Source organism: Dreissena polymorpha, chromosome 9 (assembly GCF_020536995.1).
Source record: "Dreissena polymorpha isolate Duluth1 chromosome 9, UMN_Dpol_1.0, whole genome shotgun sequence".
NCBI classification, from domain to species: Eukaryota; Metazoa; Mollusca; class Bivalvia; order Myida; family Dreissenidae; genus Dreissena; species Dreissena polymorpha.
Genome location: NC_068363.1, coordinates 71,607,913 through 71,634,332, shown reverse-complemented (window position 1 = coordinate 71,634,332; position 26,420 = coordinate 71,607,913). Strand labels below are relative to the sequence as shown.

General features: G+C 35.1%; 1 protein-coding gene across 2 annotated transcripts; it reads right to left on the bottom strand.

Annotated features, from left to right (window-relative positions):
• Positions 1 to 192: 192 nt before the first annotated feature.
• LOC127846414 (uncharacterized) lies at positions 193 to 26,378 on the bottom strand. Of its 2 annotated transcripts, XM_052377641.1 has the most exons (6): positions 26,343 to 26,378; positions 21,571 to 21,652; positions 18,226 to 18,300; positions 15,300 to 15,715; positions 1,834 to 2,060; positions 193 to 1,087 (listed from the first exon to the last, which is right to left on the bottom strand). In XM_052377641.1, the coding sequence occupies exons 3-6, from the start codon at positions 18,240 to 18,242 to the stop codon at positions 998 to 1,000; spliced, it is 750 nt and encodes a 249-aa protein (XP_052233601.1). In that variant the 5' UTR covers positions 18,243 to 18,300; positions 21,571 to 21,652; positions 26,343 to 26,378; the 3' UTR covers positions 193 to 997. The 2 variants fall into 2 exon arrangements, with proteins under 2 accessions (XP_052233601.1, XP_052233600.1); XM_052377640.1 differs by lacking the exons at positions 21,571 to 21,652; positions 26,343 to 26,378 and having other exon boundaries at positions 18,226 to 18,421.
• Positions 26,379 to 26,420: the final 42 nt, after the last annotated feature.

Below are 26,420 nucleotides of genomic sequence, written 5' to 3'. Positions count from 1 at the left end.
TATTTCAGTTTGAAATTCAAAACAGACACAAAACCCAATATTTAATTCATTAAAGTTAACACAAATAAATATGAACGATATGGTATGACATTTTAAGTGATAAATGCGTAGATTGCTAATTGTTGACAGAATCCAAAATGTTTAATGAAGTAAGAACACATTACACTGAACCAAAATGATCCTATGCCACATACGAGTTCAAAATCATCAAAAAACATTGTAATTAATTTCTTTAATAAAGTTTAAATTGCATTTTAATTCTTCCAAATGCAGTTAACACTTCATTATATAATGATATAACTAATGGTTCATAAACAAAATTAATGTAGAGTTTAGAAAATTCCCTAGTTAAAATAGCCATTGGTTAGTTTACTGAATGAATCTTAATAAAAACAACGTGTAAATATTAATAAATTGTAACAAAAGACTCAGAAGATAACCATCTGATTTTCGTGTCTTTGTTCAAACTTTCAAAAATGAGGTGCCACATGTTTCAATATGAAATTCATCTTAGATAACAATATTATACAAGAGTGATGGCCTGCTAATAACATTATGTAAATACAAATGAACCAGAAGCATCAATGGTGAAACAAGTGTAGTAAATCATAAATCATAAATGCAGATCTACATAAACTACACCAACAGGGTCAGCCATCTAAACATACGTCTGACGACTGCTTAACGGGAAGAAACACTGGCCCGTATTCACTAACCCCATCTTAGACTTAAGAACAAAGAAAAGTCTCATACTCCATAAATATGCTAAAAAAGGTGCTTATATCATGAACGTATTGCTCTTAACAAAGAATTAAACATTTTAAGGTTTTAACTGCCATTCTTGACTTTACTTTCCAAAATTTTTAGTACAGTTTTAAGAATTATCTTTATTTTTTCACTTAAGTTGAAGAATTGGTTGGCAAATACGGGGCTGATGTAGTTCTAAACAAGGGACCTAGGACTCCATTTCATCTGGGTCGTAGGCCATGGGGTACCGTCAGGGGTTGGCGTAGTGGGCCGGGTACCCCAGGGGGAGGCCCTGAGGCACCTGGGCAACACGCCCGGCCAGCTGTGGGGCACCAGGAATCTGAAAACAACCAAAATATTTACAAAGTGATATTACTGATAATGAACCATTTATGAGTAGAAACACAATACTTAGTGTGAACTAGAAATGGCGCGGCAGAGGCCGACGCGTATCCCCCAAGCCGAATGTTGGTAGTAAAATGAGTGAAAATCTCTGACCCGGCCCCACCCAAACCCCCATAACTTTTGACCCAGGGGTCAGATCAAATTCCAAAAAAGTGCCCTGTCGCACATATGCTCATAGCTACCATGTGTGTAAGTTTGAAGGTTCTAGTGCTAATAGTGTAGGAGGAGATAGTGGCCAGGACGGATGGACAGACAGCGGAGATAACCAAATAATCCCCACGCTTTTCTGAGAAAATTGCAATTGACCTTGATTTTATGACTAAATATGAACTATAATGAAACAGGGGCATTTTAGAAACCAATGAGAGGAATACCCCCATTAATTCCAGTTGTTTTACCATTAATGGGCAGAATTTTGCTACAATGATGCCAAGAGACTAAAATTTCTTAATTTTCATCACTTGGTCAAGTTTTTTGAAGAGTATTAATGAGAGATATTTTTTCAATGCAACATTTGATTTTTTTTTAACAAATATGCTGAATAACTTTGGAATTAAATATATTGACAGTTGTAACGTTTATTTGACTACTAACAATTGGAGGTTAAAATCTTCTGACTCTTGGTTTTCAAAACCGAGTGAAATCACTGCATGAACATTTGTGTGAATCACCCTGCCGCACCTGAGCCTGTTGGAACTGCAAGCCTGCATATGGGTTGGACGGGTACAGGGGATGCCCCGCGTAGGGGTTCTGTGCAGGGATCTGCAGAGGGGTCAGCTGGGAGTTGATGTAGGTCGGGTACGGGTTACCCGCCTGGCTGGATAGCGATGTCGTCGTGACTGGCATCTGCCCCGCCAGGGTGTACTGCAGGGAGTAGGCTTGACCTGGCGTCAGTGGGTAGCCAGCAGCTGATATGACAAAAGCATGTGTGCAAGGAACAGTTAACACTATACCACTCAGATACGCACTTTGACATAATAACCTTTCTAACAAGATTAAAGTTGAAAAGGCTTCATTTCCAACCCTAAGGAACTGATGAACAGCAAACAGCATAAAACCTTAACCCATTTATGCCTAGTGGACTACCCCATCCTTCTAAATTGGATCAATTTATTTTTTTATTTAGAAAAAAATAAACTAGAAATCCCTAATTTTGAAAATATGGAGTTGCAGTGTATTTAAAATATTTCTTACAGAAATTCCTTTAAGCAAACAGCGCAGACCCTGATAAGCCGCAACATGTGGCGTCTCATCTGGGTCTACGCTGTTTGCCAAGGCCTTTTTTCTAGATGCTAGGCATAAATGGGTTAACAGACTATGAGGTACTCGCAGACTGTTCTGGTTTTATGCAGGTTGCGTAATGCATATGGCAATTTTTACTTTGTTTCTGAGCAGGAAAGGGGTTAAGTGCTTTTGTTTCGTTTAATTGTAACTGAATTTGATACTTAATAGTACAACTAGAAACAAGAGGGCCTAAAGGCCCAAAGTTGCTCACCTAAGATATAAAGGAACTGACCTGAACTGTGCAGCCCAAGATGTCATCAGATCAATGTTCTGACCAAGTTTCATGAAGAGTGAACAATAAATGTAACTTTTAGAGTGCTAACAAAGTATTACTATATACCAGCCATATTAAGATAAATTCCCTGCCCCTGGTCGCCATATTTTTCAATAGACGAGTACCATTTTTGAACAATATATGTGACTTTAAGAGCATTAACAAGTTTTTTTTTATCGCCACATAAGCAGGGGTGTGATTGAGGTGAATCGCATGCATAACGCAATGACAAACCTTAAAACAGACATTTAAATAAACACCATCTTAAACTTATCAACAATATTATTTTATGAAAATCGTTTTAAAATCGCTTAACATGTTATGCAAAGTCACCAATATTCATTGTGATCAAAATCAATGAGCGTTCTGATACCTGCGAACAATGACAGCAATCTTTCGTTTGAGCTCAATGCCTTTACATTCTACATAAGGTCAACAATGTTACAGTGTTCAACTAACAATTTTTTACCACAGTTGACATAGTTCAAGATTTTTTCACATGAAATTGATGAATAGAATGTGACTTCAGCCTTACCAAGACAGTCAATCTTCTGTACCCATTCAGAAAGTGGTATCACTTTTGGATTTATACCCACTGTTGTTTCTTCCCTTTCCCATTTAAATTTGTTTTTCAATAATTATTAAATCTCCGAGAATTTGTGAGATTATTTCGTTTGTCTTCATTAACGCTTCACAAAGGCACCATTTGCAATCGAATCAGCAAAATATGAAACACATTTTAAAAGACCCATTTTAATTGGAAGATTGAGAAACGACAGCCAATGACATTGCTCGTTTAAAACAAGAGCACCGCACAACGGGCACCACGCTCGTCTGCGAAAGCTTGTCAGATTTTTTTTTTAGAGGTCACAGTGACCATGACCTTTGACCTAGTGACCCAACAAGAGATGTGTTTGTCAGAAACACAATGCCCCCTACTGCGCCACTTTGAAATAAAATTGCTATTAACATTTGGCAGGTATATGTATAGACATCATCTCCCTTTAAAGCTTTATTACTTCCCTTGGATTTTTCCAATCCAACCGCCAGGGGGTGGGATGGGGGGAGGTTTGTAAACAGTAAAAAATGACCAAGTCAGACATCACTGACAACCAAGGCCTGTGGTTTATCAAAGAGATCATAGCTAGAGTTCATCAAGTATGTATGGACATAAGTTCTCTGGCATTTAATGAAAACTAGCATTCACAAATTAGAACAGGTAAGAAATGATAATTATATCAAGAGATGTGTTCGTCAGAAACACAATGCCCCTTATTGCGCCGCTTAATATAAAATTGCTATATATCATTTGCTTCCCTTGAATTTTGTCCAATCCAACTGGGGAGTGGGGGGGAGGGTCTCACAGTCAATTATGACCATGTCAGACATCACTGACAACCAAGGCCTGTGGTTTAAAAGTAATCATAGCCAAAATTGATCAAGTATCTATGGACATAAGTCCACAGGTATGTAATGAGCATTAAAGAAATTATAATTATATCATTTAAAAAAAACACTTTTGACAAATCAATCATTTGAGTTATAAATAATCAAAATAATAAATCTGTACAGTAACTGTCAAAAGAACATCCATTCTTGGTAAGGAAATATATAATATGAGATTTATAATTATATAAATTACTTCCCTTAAAAATAATTGTCTCTAACAAATCTCTATTTTAGTAGCAAATAATTAAAAGCCACTACCGTGACTGTGATTGACCACTCGAAATGTTCGGCTCCATGAGATACACATGCATGCCAAATATATACAGTGGCTATGTTCAATATTAAATAATTTTCTCCCTTTTTAAAGCTTATTACTTCCCTTAAATTTGTATTTTTTACCGTAGACCGTAAAGGATGACCTTGACCTTTAACCACAATGTGTTTGTCAGAAACACAAGGCAGCCTACAGCGCCGCTTTGATTTATTTAACAAAAGTATATACATGGGCAGGTCAGATAACTATGTCCATTTAAAGTTTATTACTTCCCTTGACTTTGTTTTTTCAACCCTAGACCCTGAAGGATGATGTTCACCTTGAAATTTTATCACTCAAAATGTGCACCTCCATGAGATACACATGCATGCCAAATATCAAGGTGCTATCTTCAATATTTAAAAAGTTATTGCCAATGTTAAGGTTTAAGCACGACGCCTACGGCGGACATCGGATGACGAGCTGGCTATGTCAATAGCTCAGGTTTTCTCCGAAAACAGCCTCGCTAAAAATGCTACGACAGAATACCAATGTGATATGCGGAGAGGTTTTGCAGGCCTCGGATTTTTCGGGCCACTTACGAAATACATCTGCGGATTCGGTCGTACTTTCACCCATTTTTTTTCCAATTTACGCGAATCTCAGAAATGACCTCGGACAACCCGATACATGGAAATCCGCTGATCGCAGAAAAATCACACCCCTGATAAGGAAAAATGCCCCAATCCCTGGTGGTCATGTATTTCAACCAACTGTAACCATTTTCAAACTCGTGCAAGATATCATTTGGACAATTATTCTGACTAAGTTTCATGAATGTCAGAAATAAATGAGGCCTCTACAGTGTTAAGTTGTTAACAAGGTTTTACTATAGCCACATATAGCCTCGAACGAGAAATTCCCCGCCCCCAGAACCATTTTTAAACTCGTCCAAGATATTATAACAACATATGTTCTGACCAAGTTTTATGAAGATTGGACTATACATGTGCAGAGATCGGGATATTTTTTTCTCTGATGGGATTACTGCCCCATAGATGAAACAAGAGGGCCATGATGGCCCTGAATCGCTCACCTGACTAACCAAATACAATCCCAACCCAGTTTTCATCAAAATAAACATTCTGACCAAATTTCATAAAGATTGGATGAAAACTGTGACCTCTATTGCCGACTGACTAATGGGGTTATTTACCCTCGGGACTTCGGTTAAAAACCATTGCCCGAGCACACTGCTTAACATAAAACTCTGCTTAAAAAAGGTCGAAAACGGCCATAAAATGGACAGCCCGATTTTACTGGGCTGTACCATTGATATAAATATAAAACTTTGCAGTGTTGGTGCGGTGCCTTAATAAAAATCTATTCGTTTAAAAATATCTATACTTATATTTAAGAAGCCTTATAAAAAAAACGCAGTACTTTACACTGGCTGGGCCTATTGCCGTTAAAAAGCGGCGTTTTTATTGGATGATACACTTATAAAACGATGGCGCTGATTGGCCGAAATTTCTTATTAAGGATTGCAAGTAGGTCAATCCGTTTATAAATAGAATTTTCCCTCGGCGGACGTTGCACTTTAACAAAAAGTAAACAATAATATTTTATACGCAAAGAATATAAATGAAAGAAAAGGATGAATAAATCCAAAAGAACTTGGACTTGTTTTATAGTTATAAATTACTATGTTTATGTTATGTTAAAAAAGGTCGAAAACGGCCATAAAATGGACAGCCCGATTTTACTGGGCTGTACCATTGATATAAATATAAAACTTTGCAGTGTTGGTGCGGTGCCTTAATAAAAATCTATTCGTTTAAAAATATCTATACTTATATTTAAGAAGCCTTATAAAAAAAACGCAGTACTTTACACTGGCTGGGCCTATTGCTGTTAAAAAGCGGCGTTTTAATTGGATGATACACTTATAAAACGATGGCGCTGATTGGCCGAAATTTCTTATTAAGGATTGCAAGTAGGTCAATCCGTTTATAAATAGAATTTTCCCTCGGCGGACGTTGCACTTTAACAAAAAGTAAACAATAATATTTTATACGCAAAGAATATAAATGAAAGAAAAGGATGAATAAATCCAAAAGAACTTGGACTTGTTTTATAGTTATAAATTACTATGTTTATGTTATGTTACTGTACTTCTTATTATTTATTATTATTTATATGATGTTGTTATTGTATGTTATTGTTTGTTTTGTTTTTTAAGGAGGAGAGAGAGAAAGAATAGCCCAATTTTTATAAGTAAAGATGGTGAAAACACACATTCTGTTGTATGTGGCATCATCATTACTAGACCCACTGTTCAGTATATACTGCAATGGGTTTGTTGGAGTCTTTAGACTTTGTGATCTGTGTTTTAAATGTTAGAATCCAAATAGGATTATTTTAATATAATGCTTATAGAAAAAGGACTACACAGATGTGTAATATGTTTGAAAAACAAAATAATAATACTTGATGGTTTTCCAGATCACAAAGTGGTTGAACATTGCCACTATATATTTATATACATAGTCAAGTACCATTATTATGTGTATATTTAAGGTTTAAACGAAATGCCACACAACAAGATCTAATCACTTGAGAGATATGTTTATCTATGAACATTAATTAGTAGGGATGCCAGAGCCTGATTTAACAGCTCTCAAATGTAAAGTGAAGTTGCATGTGTACATGCAATTATATGAAAAAGAAAGGAAAACAGACAATATATGATAACACATAGGGAGTATAACTCTCAATTATATATTAATGTTGCAATTGAGTATTGAGTTATTATAAAAGTAATGAGTATAAGTTTATGTATGTGGCTCAATGTTTAACACTTGCAGACAGGGAATATAGCCGTAATGCTCCAACATAAGATCCTGTCTGTATGGAACTTAAGGAGGATTGGGCTATGGAGAAGAGAAGTCCCCCCAGAGTGGCATTAAAACAATATTTAAAAGTGAGTTTAGTAAAAAACCCTTATATGTTAAGGGTAATAACTTACGTGTCTCCAAACGGTCACCTTTATAGGGCCACATAAAAATTAAAGGTAAGACAATGTGCTTTACAGTTAAAAATGAGACAAAAACAGCTAAATTTGTACAAAAGGTACATTATTTACAATATGTACAGAACTATATGCGTTTATATATTTAAAATACATGTTGCCACCCTGGAGGGTTGAAAGAAGAAGAGATTTTTGGAAGTGTAGGCCGATGTGAGTGGGGGAAAAAAAGAGCCAGCAGGGGTGATGTCACTCAGTTGAACTAAGGGAGGTAATTGTGGGGATGGAGTCTACAATGGTTGTTTCCCCTGGACCAGAGGGAGTGCACGGTAAATGAAAAATAGTTTGTATACTATTGAAGGAAAAGTGGTAAAGGTAAGATGTAAAATGGTAAAAAAACTAAATATTACCTAGATGCAGTATAACAACTCAAAAGGCTCCAATCCAACCAAAATTATTAATATATTGGTGATAACAATGGAGGGAATAGTACTAAAGTACCTTGTATGGTATGCAAAATGGCAATTAAACAGAAAAACCGAGGTAATTTGCTATATAAAATAGCAATTTAATATAAAATTGGGGAAATTTGCTATATAAAATAGCAATTTTAACATGAATTAGTGTAATACAGGGTAAAATGTTTGCTTTGGTGTAGAAATAGCAGTATTGAGAAAAAAATTAAGGCAATTTGCTATATAAGATAGCAGTTTTACACAAAAATAAGGAAATTTGCTACACAAAATAGCAGTTTCAACAAGATTTAATGTACTACAAGGTACAAAATTAGCAGTATCGACAAAGTCGACAATAATACCAAGGGATTGGTATAACCCAAGATAGGGCTAAATAAGTGTTTTTCATGGTATAAGGCCCTGCACCTTGCACTCCAGTCCGACATGGCTCTTCGAGTTTGAAGGGGAAAGGGTGGGGTGTCAAAGGGGAAGAGAGGGGGTGCACTGCAGCCAACAATCCCCGGTTACTGGACAGCCTCGTCCTTTCTTGTAGTAAGAAATGCCATAAAATATGATTATATTAAAAAACTGAAAAATGTAAATGGTGGACTAACGTCATACTCTCATAAAAAATGTATTAAAATAAGGAAGACCAGGTCAATGCCATTGGCCTGATTTAGAAAGGGCGGGGTAGAAAAATAAACCCATTAAAAACTAAAATAAAAGTTGTGTAAAAGCGACACAAATCCAACACAATCATTATATTACATCAGGTTTGTGCAAAGATTACACAGTTTAAAAGAAAAACAATCGCAAGACTGAATAATTAGGTGGGTGTTGGCTGCTCTCCCTCCCCCAATGACCTAGATTTTGTCAGTTATCTGACAATCCAGTAAGTATTTGGCGAGGACAGAGAAGACCGGGCCCCTAGCTGCTCCCTTGGGGTCTAGCACGTTGGAAAGGTTAAAAACTAGTCCATGGGAGTGCAATGCAGCTTCGAGGTGGTCCCTCTGCGTCTTATGGTTAGGACAGCTAGTGCAGCAGCATGTGGGGCGCAGTGAGAGGTTCCTGGCACCTAGGACATGCGGGGTCTATTCCGAGGACATACTTTCCTGCGCCACCGGGTAATAGGGTGGTTCCCATCCTCAGGCGCGTGATGGCTCTGTCAAGCACAATGCTTGCTGAGTATCTGTCAGGCGGCCTGAGGGTTTTCGCAGGTCTGGTAAAAGTATGTCGACGGGAAGACAAATTGTTGGTCCGGAGATTCCACTCACCCAAAACAAATTTCTTTGTCAGGGAGTAGATCTCAGTAGGTGCCAGGGGTTCCCCAGCATCTACGGCCCCCCTCAAGAGGCCCTCTTTGGCCCCCCTGTCGGCCTGGTTGTTCCCACTGATGTTGACATGTGCTGGACACCATACTTATGTGACCTTTAAAGATTTATCTAGGCACTGCTGATGAAGTTCCAAAATGCTAGCTAAAATATCAGGCCTAGATCTGCTATTTCTGTTTTTTATGGACTCAAGAGATGACATTGAGTCTGATAAAATAGCAGTTTTAGTAGGTTTATTGACCAATATCCAGCACAGAGAGAATTTAATTGCCAAAAGTTCTGCTGTAAAAATAGAGAGATTGTTTCTGAGCCTGTGGGGTTTACTAATGTTTTTTTAAAGGAATTACAAAAGAGTTGGCTACCAAACCAGAGTTAGGGCATTTGGAGCCGTCAGTGTAGATTTTTAGATGCTCAGCATACATATTATCTATAAGAGAGAGAGCTTCTGACTTGATGAGTTGTGGCAAGTCAGTTTTCGTTATTTTATTAGAGAGTGATAGGTCAACATCAATGAGTCCAAGCGTCCAGGGGGGGGTCTTGGAGGGCCTCAGGTCTGCTACATGTACCTTGTCGAGACCGACATCCTCAACCAGGGTCCTAATACTCGCACCAAAGGGTAGGGCGACATGCTTACGCTTAAGTATTTTCCCTTTGATGAAGGTGCCAGTCCCGACCTCTATTGCCTACACAAGGATTTTCTAATATTTGACCCAGTGACCTAGTTTTAGACCCCAGGTGACCCAAATACAATCCCAACCCAGATTTCATCCAGACGAACATTCTGACCTAATTTCATTAAGATTGGATGAAAACTGTTACCTCTTTTGTCTACACAAGGTTTTTCTATTATTTGACCTAGTGACCTAGTTTTTGACCCAAGATGACCCAAATACAATCCCAACCCAGATTTCATCAAGATAAACATTCTGACCAAATTTCATAAAGATTGGATGAAAACTGCGACCTCTATTGTCTATACAAGGTTTTTCTATTATTTCACTTAGTTACCTAGTTTTTTTACCTAGTGACCTAGTTTTTGACCCCAGATGACCCAAATACAATCCAACCCAGATTTTATCAAGATAAACATTCTGATCAAATTTCATAAAGATTGGATGAAAACTGTGACCTCTACTGTCTACACAAACAAATTGTTGACGGTTTTTCTATTATTTGACCTAGTGACCTAGTTTTTGACCTCAGATGACCCAAATACAATCCCAACCCAGATTTCATCAAGATAAACATTCTGACCAAATTTCATAATATTTGACCTAGTGACCTAGTTTTTGACCCCAGATGACCAAATTTCATAAAGATTGGATGAAAACTGCGACCTCTATTGTCTACACAAGGTTTTTCTATTATCTGACCTAGGTTTGACCTAATGACCTAGTTTTTGACCCCAGATGACCCAAATGCAATCCTTACCCAGATTTCATCAAGATAAACATTCTGACCAAATTTTATAAACATTGGATGAAAACTGTGACCTCTACTGTCTACACAAACAAATTGTTGATGATTATTCAATTTTTTGACATAGTGACCTAGTTTTTGACCCCAGATGACCAAAATACAATCCAAACCCAGATTTCATTAGGATAAACATTCTGACCGGATTTCATAAAGATTGAATGAAAACTGCAACCTCTATTGTTACACAAGGTTTTTCTATTATTTGACCTATTATGTGACATAGTGACCTAGTTTTTGACCCCAAATGACCCTAATACACTCCAAACCCAGATTTCATCAAGATAAACATTCTGACCAAATTTCATAAAGATTGGATGAAAACTGTGACCTCTACTGTCTACACAAACAAATTGTTGAAGGTCTGACACACACAGTGTCACACACAACGGACGCCGGACATCACACAGTCACATAAGCTCACCATGTCAATTCTTGACAGGTGAGCTAAAAAACAATGGGCACTAACAAAGTTGAATGGGCACTTAGCAAAAATGAATGGGCACTTCTCAAGATTTATTTCCGGTAAAAATTACAGAAATAGGAAAATCAGTTTCAGTAAAGTTGGGACCACATCAAATTTATTTCCGAGTCTGTGACGCAACTATATTGTTTAATATGTTAATTATATTAAACAAACCCGATATTATATCTGATCATAAGTATAAATAATCTAATAAAACACTGCCATTATTTAGGATATATGTGTTTAGGAATTTTGTGACCACTGGCGTCCTCCATAGTTAGGAACTGTACAGAGAGTTTGTAAATAGGAACTAATCGGTATATCTCGGAAAATCATTGATAAATGTATTGGCCGTTTCAATGCTTAGGACCGAGTAATTTCGGCAAATTGGAACCCAACTTGCGTAAAACACTTGCTCAATTAACCGTTTAACTCCACCTCCGTTCTCTGCAAAAGATTCGAAGGCAGAGCTATGCATTGAGGTACAAACACACCATTGGTTCGGCATGTTGATTGCTAGACAAAGGGAGCCAATTTTGTCGACGAGAAATTTGTCGCTTTATTGCTTTCCTTTGATGACGTCAAACTGCAAATTCACATTAATTTTCGGAAGACTTTAACTGACTCTTTGTTTACAATTCCAGTAAAAAACAAGGGACAAAATTGTCACAAAACCAGGTTTTCATTGTGAAAAAAAATCTGATAAAGGGAGACAACTCAAACTGAACTTTTGAAATGAACAAACAAAATTAACCCCCTTTGTAAGTTTGTTTTAAAATAAATCTATTTTTAGTCGTGGCGACCTTGACATTGGAGATATTGACGTGATTCTTTCGTGCGACACACCATCCCATGATGGTGAACAAATGTGCCAATGATTTTAAAATCTCATAATGAATGACATAGTTATAGCCCAGACAAGCTCATTTATGGCTATTTTTTACCTTTGAACTCAAAGTGTGACCTTGACCTTGGAGATATTGACGTAATTTTTTCGCGCGACACACCGTCTAATGATGGTTAACAAATGTGCCAAATGATTTTAAAATCTCACAATGAACGACAAAGTTATGGCCCGGACAAGCTTGTTCCGCCCGCCCGCCAGCCAGCCCGCCAGCCAGCCAGCCAGCCCGCCCGCATTCGCCAATCTAATAACCAGTTTTTTCCTTCGGAAAACCTGGTTAAAAACACTTGCTATTATTAAACTTTGATTAAATTATCAAACTACAGCAAAGTAACAAATATGATTTAATTAATTCGCGTCAGTTCAAATAAGACGTTTTGCGTTGTAAATCTATGAGTTCTCATGACAATAACAACTTTAACAAACATAACAGTGACGACGCGGGAATTGATCTACATCGATTTTTTCATGAAGGATTTCATAAGTCGAGTAAGAGCGAACAAATAATTTGTGTAAGAGTAGTTTATCTTATATAAGATTTATGCAACAAGGATCGAATAGCGTAATGGTGCGCATCAAATTACGGAAATGATGCCCAGTTTTTTGTTTTAATGGAAAAGAACGCACTGCGCACCTTTATCCCAGTCTCTGCGATGATGATGTGACTTTAAGAGTGTTATTAAGTTTTTTCTATAGCCATATAAGGAAAAATGCCCAGCCCCCTGGTGGCCATGTTTTTCAAGCAACTGAACCATTTTCAAACTTGTCCAATATATCATTGGGACTAATCTTCTAACCAAGCTTCATGATGATCGGACAATAAATGTGGCCTCTAGAGTGTTAATAAGATTTTACAATAGCCGTAGCCCTTTATGGAAAATGCCCCGCCCCCTGGCGGCCATGTTTTTCAACCAACTGGAACCATTTTCAACTTGTACAAGATATCATTGGCACAAATCTTCTGACCAAATTTCATGAAGATCGGACAATAAATGTAGCCTCTAGAGTGTTAACAAGGCAAATGTAGACGCCGCACAACAGACAGAAGGAGGTCAAAAAAGGTCACCAGGAGCACATTGTGCTCAGATGAGCTAATAATGAGAAATAAAGCTATACCATGTATCAATACAAGAGCACCGCCTTACACGGGTGCAGACCGATCATCTATTTTTCTTTTTAAAGAGGGGTGTATAGTGTGGTCATTTATTACATTATCTTCCAAAAATGCAAAAAAAAATGCAAAAAAAAAAAAAAAAAATTTTTTGGGGGGGGGGGGGGGGGGGATCTTGGGTGGGATGGTTGGACGGTATTTCAAAAATAAAATAATAAAAATAAATATTTGTGTTTTTTAACCATGTTTGAAAAAAACAAGAGATGTGTTTGTCAGAAACACAATGCCCCCTATTGCGCCGCTTTGAAGCCATAAATTTGACCTTTGACCTTGAAGGATGACCTTGACCTTTCACCACTTAAAATTTGCAGCTCCATGAGATACACATGCATGCCAAATATCAAGTTGCTATCTTCAATATTGCAAAAGTTATGAAGAAGGTTAAAGTTTTGGTAAAAAGTTGTTGAATTGTTTTTTTGACCTTTGACCTTGAAGGATGACCTTGACCTTTCACCACTCAAAATGTGCAAATCCATGAGATACACATGCATGCCAAATATCAAGTTGCTATCTTAAATATTGCAAAAGTTATGACCAAGGTTAAAGTTTTGGTTAAAGTTTTGGGACACACACACACATACAATGACAGACAGGCCAAAAACAATATACCCCCGATCATTCAATCCGGGGGCATAAAAGTTATGGCCAATGTTAAAGTTTTTTTTCGGACGGATGGACAGACTGACTGACAGTTCAACTGCTATATCTATATGCCACCCTACCGGGGGGGCAAAAAAATATTTTTTTGGGGGTGGGGGGGGGGGGAAGTTTGGTGTGAGGGTGTAGTGGTCATTTATTAGATGATCTTTAATTAAAAAAAAATAATGGGGGGGGGGGGGGGGGGATTGAGGGGGGATGGTTTGGGTGGAGTCTATTGAGGTATGTTAGGTAAGATTTGTTTTGTCAAATTATCAATCAAATCTAATCATAAATAAAGAAGTAATGGCAATTTTAGCAAAATTTAATAATTTGACCTTGAGTCAAGGTCATTCAAAGGTCAAGGTAAAATTCAACTTGCCAGGTACAGTACCCTCATGATAGCATGAAAGTATTTGATGTTTAAAAGCAATAGCCTTGATACTTTAGAAGTAAAGTGGATCGAAACACAAAATTTAACCATATATTCAAAGTTACTAAGTCAAAAAAGGGCCATAATTACGTAAAAATGACAACCAGAGTTATGCAACTTGTCCTATACTGTCCCCTTATGATAGTATGCAAGTGTTCCAAGTAAGAAAGCAATGTCTATGATACTTTAGGGGTAAAGTGGACCAAAACACAAAACTTAATCAAATTTTCAAGTATAAAGGGCCCATAGTTCCATCAAAATGCCAGTCAGAATTACATAACTTTGCCTGCACAGTCCCCTTACGATAGTTAGTAAGTGTTGCAAGTATGAAAGCAAAAGCTTTGATATTTTAGGAAAAAAGTGGACCTAAACACAAAACTTAACCAAATTTTCAATTTTCTAAGTATAAAAAGGGCACATAATTCTGTCAAAATGCCAGTCAGAGTTTATTAACTTTGCCTGCACAGTCCCTTATGATAGTTAGTAAGTGTTGCAAGTATAAAAGCAATAACTTTGATACTTAAGGAATAAAATGGACCTAAACACAAAACTTAACCAAAATTTTCAATTTTCTAAGTATAAAAAGGGCACATAATTCTGTCAAAATGCAAGCCAGAGTTATCTAACTTTGCCTGCCCAGTCCCCTCATGATAGTAAGTAAGTGTACCAAGTTTGAATGCAATAGCATTGATACTTTATGAGAAAAGTGGACCTAAACGCAAAACTTAACCGGACGCCGACGCTGATGCCAAGGTGATGACAATAGCTCATAATTTTTTCCAAAATATAGATGAGCTTATAAATGAATGTTGAAGCAAGTGCAATACCTTGCAAATTTTCTAAACATCATGAAGTAGTAAATTATAGGATTTTATTGTGATTCAATGCTGTTTTTTGCACTGATAAGAAAGAACTGAAACAAGTTTTACTTTAACAATATTGATGGCAATTTTTTTAACTTTCATTCTTTAAAGGGTACAGACTTACACATCATAGATGGGCTAGCCCGCTGCAAGGCTGCGTATGATGGTGAGACCATGTATCTCTGCTGACCATCAGGACTGGACACAGGGATGTACATTGGCTGGGCTGACCCATAGTAAGCCGCCCCAGGCTGACCCAGGGAGCCAGAGGTCGCTAGGAGACCAGCCTGTCCAAGGCTCTGGTACTGCGGCACACCCCCTGGGTACATGACCTGCTTCTCTGCTTGGTAGAGACCCCCCATGCCATTTGGCACCCGCGACACCCCTGGCGGCATCTGCACGGCAGACATGCCCGCGGGTACTCCGACCATGCCCGGTACGGACATACCCTGGGCCTGCATTTGCTGGAGGCTGACCATTCCAGGGACTCCCATCCCAGACATGGGGTGCACTGCCAACCCATAGGGCAAACGTTGACCGCTGAAAAGTCCAGGGATATAACAGTAACTCATATGGCCTATGAAAGAAATGAATGAACAGTCTGTAAGAGAAATAGACATGTATCGTGTATCTCAACTCGGAACATAATTAAGACATTAGCAACAGGAAGAAGCACAGGCTATCGAAAAATTAAATGCAACACTATTTTCTTGCGTATGTTAGATAAATATTGAATACACTTAAAATATAAACAGAGGCAGGAAATAGAAAAACAAACACATGCAAACTGTTTCCAACACCAAAATAAACCAAACACTAGTTATGCACAAAAAAGCTGCCCTTTTCTAAGTAATTGGTATATGTATCATAAATTCCTAATATGTGTATGACTTCACACATTGTAAACTTGTCTTCTTCGATACTTGCATTATCAATTTAAAAAGAAGCTTTTTATTTATCTATAATATTAACAAGAGGGCATGAAAGACCCAAAGTCGCTCACCTGAGATATAAAGGAACTGGCCTGTTCTGTGCAGCCCAAAATGTCATCAGAACAAATGTTCTGACCAAATTTCATGAAGATTGAACTATAAATGTGCTTTTTTGAGTGTCAACAAGGTTTTATAATAGCCATATAAGGAAAACTGCTCCACCCCCAGTTGGCCATGTTTTTTTTTTAAACCAACCAGGACCATTTTTCAAATCATCCAAGATATCATTAGGAAAAATCTTGAGACAAAGTTTCATGAAGATTGGACGATAAATGTTGCCTCTAGAGTGTAATCAAGGTTTTACTAAAGCAATATAATGAAAAATGCCCCGCCCCCTGGTGGCCATGTCTTTCAACAGACTGGAACCATTTTCAAACTCATCCAAGATATCATTAGAACAACTTTTCTGACCAAGTTTTATGAAGATTTGACTATACATGCAACTTTTAGAGTGTCAACATGTTTTTTTATATTGCAATATTAGGAAAAATGCCACACCACCTGGTGGCCTTGTTTTTCAACCAACTGGAACCATTTTTGAACTCGTCCAATATACATGTATCATAGGGACAAATCTTTGGACCAAGTTTCGTGTAATAAATGTGGCCTCTAGAGTATTAAAAGAATGTTGAAGATGGACAAAGAAAAAAGTTGATCACAAAAGCTCACCATTGAGCACATTCTGCTCAGGTGAGTTAAAAATATATTTGAAATCAAAACATTTAAATACCATTACATGTAAAAAAGCACTGAAATTTACATGAGTAAAATATAACACCAACAAAAATGTTGGTTCTATTTTACATTGTATCTCTGCAATAATTTCGAGCTCACTTTCATAATGTGAGAATCATTTATGTTAGAAGACAGCAGGATTTTTTGTGCATGAAACTACAAGACTCAAGAATAAAATAACTATGTTATGCTGACTAGACTACACCGAGGATTGGACAACATGGAGCTATACTAGAGTAAAACGTGAGTACGCAATCCAGTGACTGTTTTGATGGTATGAAGGGTGACAAGCTATGTGACCAAACAATACAAAACAAATATACATTGATCAGAAACCACATTTGCATAATTCCATATGAAACAGGGTCAAACACCAAAATGCATAATTATGTTTCCAGTTCTGAGTGAATCCATATATAAGCTTCTGTTATTTCTACAAATGACCTCTCAATAAAAGTTACAAATGTACTATAACACAAAGCTTTGGCAAAACCCTTGATTTATTCAATAAATTACCAATACCTAACATTGGTTGTAGGAAAACATATATTATATTGGTACTGGAATTTGTTGTTTATATAGAATTGAACTAAAGTCTAGTGACTTTGTATAAACTATGCAAATTTGCTTACTGTCGAGTTTTGATACAAGTTGTATAGTTAGTAAATAGACGATATCATTATATAGTGATACAATGTGCACAGTCTAAAGAAGCAAATAACGTTGAAAAAGCAAGAGCTACACAGTGCTAAGTATGCCCTTGGATTACATACTGATTGCATACTGATTATTATATATTTCTACAGATCTATAAAATCTGCTTTTGTTGAATGAAATGTTTTCATGTTTGGATACCTGTGTTGTTGTTTTTGTAAAAGGGTATACTTTTCTCAAAAACTTTGTACACAAAAATGAAAGCAAACAATAAAAGAACTACTTAAACACACACTTAAAGAGGATTCCACACACTGAATACATTAACAAGTTTTTTTATACTAAATATTCAAGTAGACACAAACATTTTACTTTTTTTTCTTTAAGATTTGTTCACCATCAATTCAATATCATGAAACATTTTAATAACCTTAAAGTAACTGTATCATTAAATGCACACATATTTGATTTAATAGGTTTATGATGCTTCCAATACAATATTTATTATTATTACTATTACATTCACATACTTACCTCTGGAGTTAAAACAAAACATCATTTATAGCGCTATATAGGTCAAGTAAAAATGAAAGGGCCGCCATCTTGGTTCAGAGGCAGCCATTTTGTTTTCATGGGAGGCAACTCTTATACAAGGAGGCTCAAACTTGCCTTGGATTAGACATCATTCGGCTCTGCGACTGGAAATATCTGGATTTCTCTGATGTGAATCGTTTTAACAACTCCCTGCATAGTGGGAATAACAAAATCTTATGGCATTTCAAAAGTATGAAACATTGGTACTTACATGCCTCAATGGCCATTTGTGTATTGAAGCTGTGGTGGCCATAGAAATAGTTTGAAATATTTAACTATATTTTAACAAATATCTATTTGTTATTTGTTGTTGTTTTTTCAGTCAATATTGTTCATGACATTTAATAATAGCCACAGATTCATAGAAACAAAAGACCAATGTTGCATCGTAATAAATGCCTTATCTTAGCCTAAATAGACATGCCAAAAACCAGAATAAAGGGTACATACAGAAAACGTATAGGGAACAAGTTATCGAAACAATGGTAAAGGATAAACTAACAGATCAGCAAAAAATTACTTATCCAAATCAATGACTTTAATGACCTTTACATAGAATTAGTTGGGTTTTTTTTTTATTTAAAAGTTTTAAATTTACCCAGAATCTAAAAATAAATAAAGGAATGTTAGCAATAGGATTTGCAAAAATGATGATTGAACAAACAAATATATTACACTTCTGCATTATTATTTATCCTTTACCAATAATTATTTTGTACCTCTAAGTCCAAAGAACATGTCAACAAATACTGATAAAATACTATTTAAATAGGAAATAAAAATCAACGAATTAAAACAAACATTATTAAATGAATCTGTACTGTATGTTTTGGGACAGGTTCTTTGGACATTAAAATTCCCCCAGTCTGTGACTTTTTTTCAGCAGAATAACAAGCAAAGCCTTTATTTACTTTTGCCGCGTACTTTGCAAAATGATATAATTTGAAAAAATTTTGTTTTAAATAATTATAAAAGATTAACATGAAATATTACTTCCCCCTCCCCTAAATAAAGTACAGCTTTGCTATATCGCTACATATCCAGACACAACTCTAGAGGCAGAAGCAATTTTCCAATCAAATGGTGCAGAGGCCAAAGGTTTATTACTGCAAAGATGCAAGCAAGAAAAAACAGATTTACCCATTATTCTTTAATGACACCAGTTGAACAAGATTCATGAAATAGTTCAGAAGAAACAACTCAATCATAAATTGATATGCAAGGGTTGTTGGCAATTAGTTATCTACTTTATATTTATTTGTCTGCTGACACAATCTGATAATCAAGCTTTTTTCTGTTATTTTCACAAGCTCTTTTGACCAGAAAGAAAAACACATTCTAATTTTCCCTTCACATGCAAGATCAGAACATGAATAATAAAATATTGTAGTTAACACTTGCAGAATGTTAATTCCTTTCAACCTTTTTATTTTAGCTCGATTGCATTGAAAGTCTCAGGCTTATTGAAACAGTCTTTTAATTGAAACCTCCAAGTCGCTAGACAGACACCATATCCATTACACCATGGCCACATCTAAATGTTATATTCTGACTGCACAAATCTTCAAACATCAACGCTTAAATGATTAATAATCATATGACTTTAATTTATTAAGTAACTTCAGCTGCGGGTATAGATTTTAAATATTGTCTAGACAATTAAAAGCCATATTAGTTTTAATGTTTTTATGAATTTAAAACATCCAAGTGACAGTATCCTATTTGATCTATTATGGTCCCAAATGTGTGAACCCAGCTTAGAATCTTATAAACTCTTGTTTTACTTATTTTTTGACCCTCATGTTTGTTATACTTAGTTTATCAAAATAATAACAAAACCTTATTAGTAGTTTTTTGCTTTATACTAATCTTGAAATAACCGATAAAATTGTAAGAATATGTTTTTAATGTTTTGGTTGTTTCTTCAAAACAAAATGGCTTCAAAACTAAAATAATTGATGACAAATATTTAAATTTGGAAGTGTAAAGGCAAACATTTCAGTCATTACTTGTTTTCATAGTATATGTACATTACAGGAGCTTTTCAAAGACAGCGAACTCAACTATTTTTCTAATTTGTTAGTATAAATACATTTTAATCAATTAATTTAGCTGAATTAAAATTACTTAGCAAGGGAGGTCTCCATTTCAGGTTTCTAAACAGAGTATCTGCGTAGTATAGCTGGGACTTTGTTCTTTTAAAAATGACAACATGTATAGTTGAACATTATTTTGGTTTTGAAGCACAAGTTATATGACAAAATGAGAAAAAGAATGCATCCAACATTTGTTTGCTTAACTTTTTCTCTAAACAAATATTCAGTTTTAACACACTTATCTTTACTTTAAGATAAAAGAGATATAAAGGTGAATATTTAACTGGAAATATACAAGTGTATGTAAGAAGCAAAAGCTTTACATGGTAAACTTTCAATGAAAACATTACTCTTTGAATTACAGTACGCATGTGGATGCATCCTTGGATGTGTGTTCTGGTAAAAACTTGAATACATGTGAAGATACATGCTTTAATGTTTAAAACATTCTGTCTATCACAAACAATGTATATAACTTTGTTAAATGAAACTATAAAAACCAGAGGCCAATCAATTATGTCAGATCTATGTAAGAACAATCACTTCATACATGTAGATTATGAAATAAGGTATCTAGCAATAACGTTAAAAGGAAATCAATCATTATTTTACAAACTTCAATTTAAATGACATTGTTCACAATATGTTCAGGACCTACCAGACAATTAACTATAGTTTATTTGAGCTTAAAACATTTTAGAAAACAAGATATTTGTCCATAGGGTATTATCATTATCAGGGTTGTAATTATCTGTTAAATCAATTTAAAATTATAATCAATGGTTAACCTGAATTACCCAGTATTTAATTAATACAAAAATAAGCAAAAAAGATTAAGCCTGATGGCCGCTGGTTTTTACATGTGGTCTGTCTAGTAGTGATACACAAATGATGTAAACCAACATCACACACCAAGTTTGACTAAATACTATAAAACACTACATTTATACACAGCAAACAAGACTTAGTAGTACATTTTAAGTACATGTTAGCAATAATTCAAAATCTGGACCTGAAATTGTTCATTGGCAAGTTTTTAAATATGTTATAATTTTTCTGTCTTTAACAATAATTACAAACGTACATGTATTCATAAACAAGTTTTAACAGCTACACGTTTACTTGTTTCAGTTACTTTTATTTATTGATATACTAGTGTTTGAAAAATTCTTGCATACTTTTTTAAATATTAAATTATATAATATCAACACTAAGTAGAAGCATGTTTTTTTCCTAGAGTGTGAGTAATTGTATTTCATTGTGTGCATATATTTACTGATATGTTGTCAAACCACACAGATAACTTCTTACCAGCTCAACTTACCTGTCCTCTGGTCTTGGTAACTCAAAATGTACAAGGATGTGGCTCTTTACTGTGTTGCAACAATTCTACACGGTTACATGATCTGAAATGCAAAAGTAATGCGTGTACCAGTGTTTTTTTTCACCAATAGGGGAATGGTGGCGGGGCCTGTCCAAAGGGGTAAAAAGCGTCGTTTTTTAGGAAAAGGGGAAAAAATCACTCTTTTATATATAATGATATTTATTATATGAATACACATGTATGTATTAATGTAATATTCACAGCTGAATGTCTGTTTTTTTGTCTTAAATATCTATCAATTATTTTTTCAACATTAGTTTCAGACAGTTCATCCTTCATGCACAGTCTCAGTTTTCCAATAAACCATTTTGATTCTAATTGGGATTTTTTTAAACGATAAAATGGCAAATCTGAGCATTTTTTATAAGTAAAATGGACCGAATTGGAATGTGTTTATCAACAAATATTGAAACAATATAGATACATCAGGCCTTTTCCTGGCCAGTTTGGGAAAAATGCAATTCATGTGAAAAGTCCACTGATTTGGGAAAAACTAATTTAATATAACTCTTTATAATAATTCAAAATCATATTAATTATAGTTATATACTTTGTTAGTTGTTTATGAAATAAATTTGAATTATATTTATCATTTAAATAGACATTTCTTTCTTAAAACTTCTGGAGGGGATTTTTTCAACAAAACTGGGGAAAACTATATACTCTTTTTTGAGGGGAATGGGGCCAAATATCGGCCCCGAAATTGCCATTAAAAAAACACACTGTGTACTATAATAGAAGATCCTGTGGGAAGAGTTTAACAACCAACATTTGTACTCTATTCATTTAGAAGTCTTCACACAAGGGTAAAAAATGTATTTGAGGTTTCATCCCACTGCAGTATTTCTCCACTGAATTTAATGTAAAAGATGGGTAGCGGGTTTGACCCAGTAGTAATATGAAGCATGCATCATTTGTGAATAATATTGGGAAATTAAGCATTCCTCGATTGAAAACTCGGTGCAATGTAAAAATCGTTGTTTGTTCGAGATACACATCCCAATGATCTGGCTGTCATATTGATCCCTGGATTTATATTGTATTATTGATGAGCTATATTTTATTACACCTTTTCTTCAAACTTAATTGATTATAGTGGGTATAGATTGGCAGTCCGTTTGTTGAAAATGTCTATTTTAATTGATTAAAGGAGTATATGATGAGTACGTGGTTGATATGTTTATTTTTGTCAATTAATTTCTTAAATACTGCCTTCGATTATGATGATTAAGGAAATAAATTAAACACCATTATCGTTTACAAACTGTTACCAATTTATGTACTTGTGTAATTGTTAATCGAAACCATTGTCGGTTCGTTTGTTAAATATTGCTTTGGATCACAGGTGTAAATGATGAGTATTTGTGTTTGATATGTGTTTATACAAACTATGTTGAATATAATGACAAGCTAAGATTTTTGACAGTCAATTTATTTTCCTACGTATATATTAAGCTTAAACATATGGTAATAGTTAAATCAATGACATGGCTATGATTTGCACATTTTTGTACACTTATTTTTTCTCAGTGGACACCCAGATTTTTTTCCCTCAATTTTTATTAAAGATTTTTTTTCTAATTTTAAAACTGTTTTCATAATCAATCCAGTGACACATGTATTTAACAACCTGAGTAAGGTCATTAAAGCTGGCACATGTGCGAGTGATAGGCAATGGCTTCACTCGATAACTAATGATGGGGTCGGAGTACAACACCTTCTGCTTAATGCATTAACGATGCGTATCACATCAGGAACAAGAGTATGCTGTCAATTAGAACCAAATATGTTACTTTGATTGCTTATGGAAATTATATTAATGAAACAAGAGCTGTCAGAGGACAGCGCGCTTGACTATTAGAGTGCTTGACAGTATAACGTAAGCCATTATGAGGAAATTGTTCATATTAAATAATTTATTAGACGATCTTTCAAAAATAAAAAAAGGAAAAAACAATTATTTTTTTTTGTGGTGGGGGGGGGTTAAGAGAAGGGTATAATGTGGGGTGTGGTCATTTATTAGACGATCTTTAAAAAAAAAAGGAAATTTTATTTTTTATTTTTTGGGGGGTGGGGGGTAGGGGGGGCCGGGTGAGATGGGGGAATAATGTGGGGTGTGGTTATTTACAAGATGATATTTCAAAAATAAGAAAAACATTAAAAAAAATTGTGGGGGGAGGTGGGGGGGGGGGCAGGGATTCTGAGTTTGGGCGTGGAGTTTTGTTTGGGTGGAATCCATTGTGGCATTCAGGTAAGAGTTGTTTTGTCAAAGTATTAATAAAATCTGATCATAAATAAAGAAGTTATGGCAATTTTAGCAAAATGTTCATTATCCAAGTATAAAAAGGGCCATAATTCTGTCAAAATGCTTGATACAGTTGTCTTCTCTTGTTTATAGGTTGGGGTCATGTTGGTAAAAAAGTATGCAAAATATGAAAGCAATATGTCCAGGGACACAGGAAATATTTGGGGTAGTACGCAAACTTTAACATAGATTTATCAATAATATGCATATTCTAAGTATGAAAGGGGCAATAATTCTGTCAAAATGCTTGATACAGTTGTGTGCTCTTGTTTATGGGTTGGGTTCATGATGGTAAACAAGTATGCAAAATATGAAAGCAATATGTCAAGGGACACAGGAAATATTTGTGGTAGTACGCAAACTTTAACATAGATTTATTGATAATATGCATATTCTAAGTATAAAAGGGGCCATAATTCTGTCAAAATGCTTGATACAGTTGTCTGCTCTTGTTTATAGGTTGGGGTCATGATGGTTAACAAGTATGCAAAATATGAAAGCAATATGTCAAGGGACATTGAAAATATTTGGGGTAGTATGCAAACTTTAACATTTGCACGCAAACGGACACGGTCCCCGAACGGATATGGATAAGGGCAACACAGACGCTGGGGTGAGTAGGATAGCTCCACTATATATATTTCATATATAATAGTCCAGCTAAAAATGAATTATGTTTATATAAAATTAAAATAAGCAAAATTAAGAAATAAAATTTATGTCAATTAGTACAATGTTTGTGAGAGAGAACTGTTAGCCAAATATACATACATGTAAATGATTGTGTGTGTGTGTGTGTGTTACGATACTGTATTGAATGTATTGTTGACTTGTGTATTCTTTATTGTAATCACTTAAAAAGTATCCAAATAAATTTTATATGAATAATTTTGTAGCTTGTTTTATTTCAAAGCCGTCTCTAGAATTGTAACACCACATTATGACATACCTGATGAAAAACATAAAACAAACATTTTTCAAATGGAATTAACTTTAATAATGATAATATAATACTGTATTAAACAATATCTCATTGCTATAAAGAGTATTGACCAACATATTTACAACAATTTATTCAAATTATAAATGGGACCGAAAAAGCCTTGCACTTGGGCCGAATGAGCCTGAAAAAAACGGAGCCAAAGGTAGCCGACACCTAGTCAATATAAATTGCCTCCTTAAGAGTCTTTTGATGATTTTTGCTTTGGCAGACTCTTGGCGTCAATAGTTCACTCTATCTTTTTTATAGCGAGTGTTCCGACACGAATTTCGGTCGCATCACTCCTGAATTTAAATACACACATATTTGTGACTATTATGAAAGAACGTTGCCTAAATAGTATTTATTGAGCAAAATATATCGAAATTTACCTGTTAATAAACTATATTTCGAGTTTGTTTCATCCAATATAAATCCTTGTATAGTAAAGGGTTTATGTTATCTCCCTTGAACTGGAGATTAAATTCAACTATGTTTGTAACTGAGTTCGAACACAAAAATTAAGTGTGCAATATGCGCAAAACAGTAAGAAATGAAATTGGAAATAGTAAGAAGATGAAGCAAAAAAAGAATTATAACTATTATAACTCAAAATATTAGAATCGACAGTAACAAAATACCCCAAAAGTAAAAGGAACGAAATAGCTATGGTACGAAATAACAACAACAACAACAATGCCAAAATGGCTGCATTTGAGAAAATGATCGCTCCATGTCTATGATTTTAAATGTAATACAGGTAATTTTTGTGATCTAAGTTCATATTTGTCAAACAACAGGTAGATTTCAGAAATATACACTTGTAAATACTGTAATTCCCATAATGATATTGTATTTTTTTTTCGTTATGGTTTTTACAGACCGGAGTTTCAGCGTTCAGATTTATTCTGAACGCGAATTATTTCAGCTAGCCGACACCCAAAATAACATCTTCTTTTTAATAAGACAGTAACACAACTCGAAGTCGAAGCCATGATTAATATTTATCATTCAAAAGGTGATAATCAATGTTGCCATCATGTCTCGAACTTTACTTTATCAGTGGGCCAAACCTCCACTACCTTGACAAAATGTACTTAAGTGACAAAACCTCCACCCCAACATGACTCAATAACGTCACACAATAAACACTTTTCTCTATAATGGACAGAACAGTTTAAAAACACGTTAATATTAAGATATCAATCTTGATGACAAGAACCTAAAGATGGTTACATAAACAGTTTATTTTGGCTTAGCTGCTCCAGGTAATGCGACTCACATATAATTATTTCGGAAGTTTTTATCATGTACTCAAAATCGTACGCTGAACAATCTAATTATAATCAAATTAACCGTTTAAAACCGCTTAAAAATGAACAATTACAGTTCTTAAGTATGTGTTTAATGTTTCAGCTAAATTCTTACCATTGTATTGACCTAAATCTTCAGTTATTGAATCTTTTCCACCGGCTTTGTCTAGATGGAAGTTAATTGATTCACATA

Coding starts and splice junctions, on each gene's coding strand:
- LOC127846414 (XM_052377640.1), bottom strand. CDS start 18,377: ATGGCCATTGAGGCATGTAAGTACCAATGTTTCATACTTTTGAAATGC. Junction 2,061..15,299: donor GGCTAGCCCATCTATGATGT/GTAAGTCTGTAC, acceptor TTGTCATATCAG/CTGCTGGCTACCCACTGACG. Junction 1,088..1,833: donor TGCAGTTCCAACAGGCTCAG/GTGCGGCAGGGT, acceptor GGTTGTTTTCAG/ATTCCTGGTGCCCCACAGCT.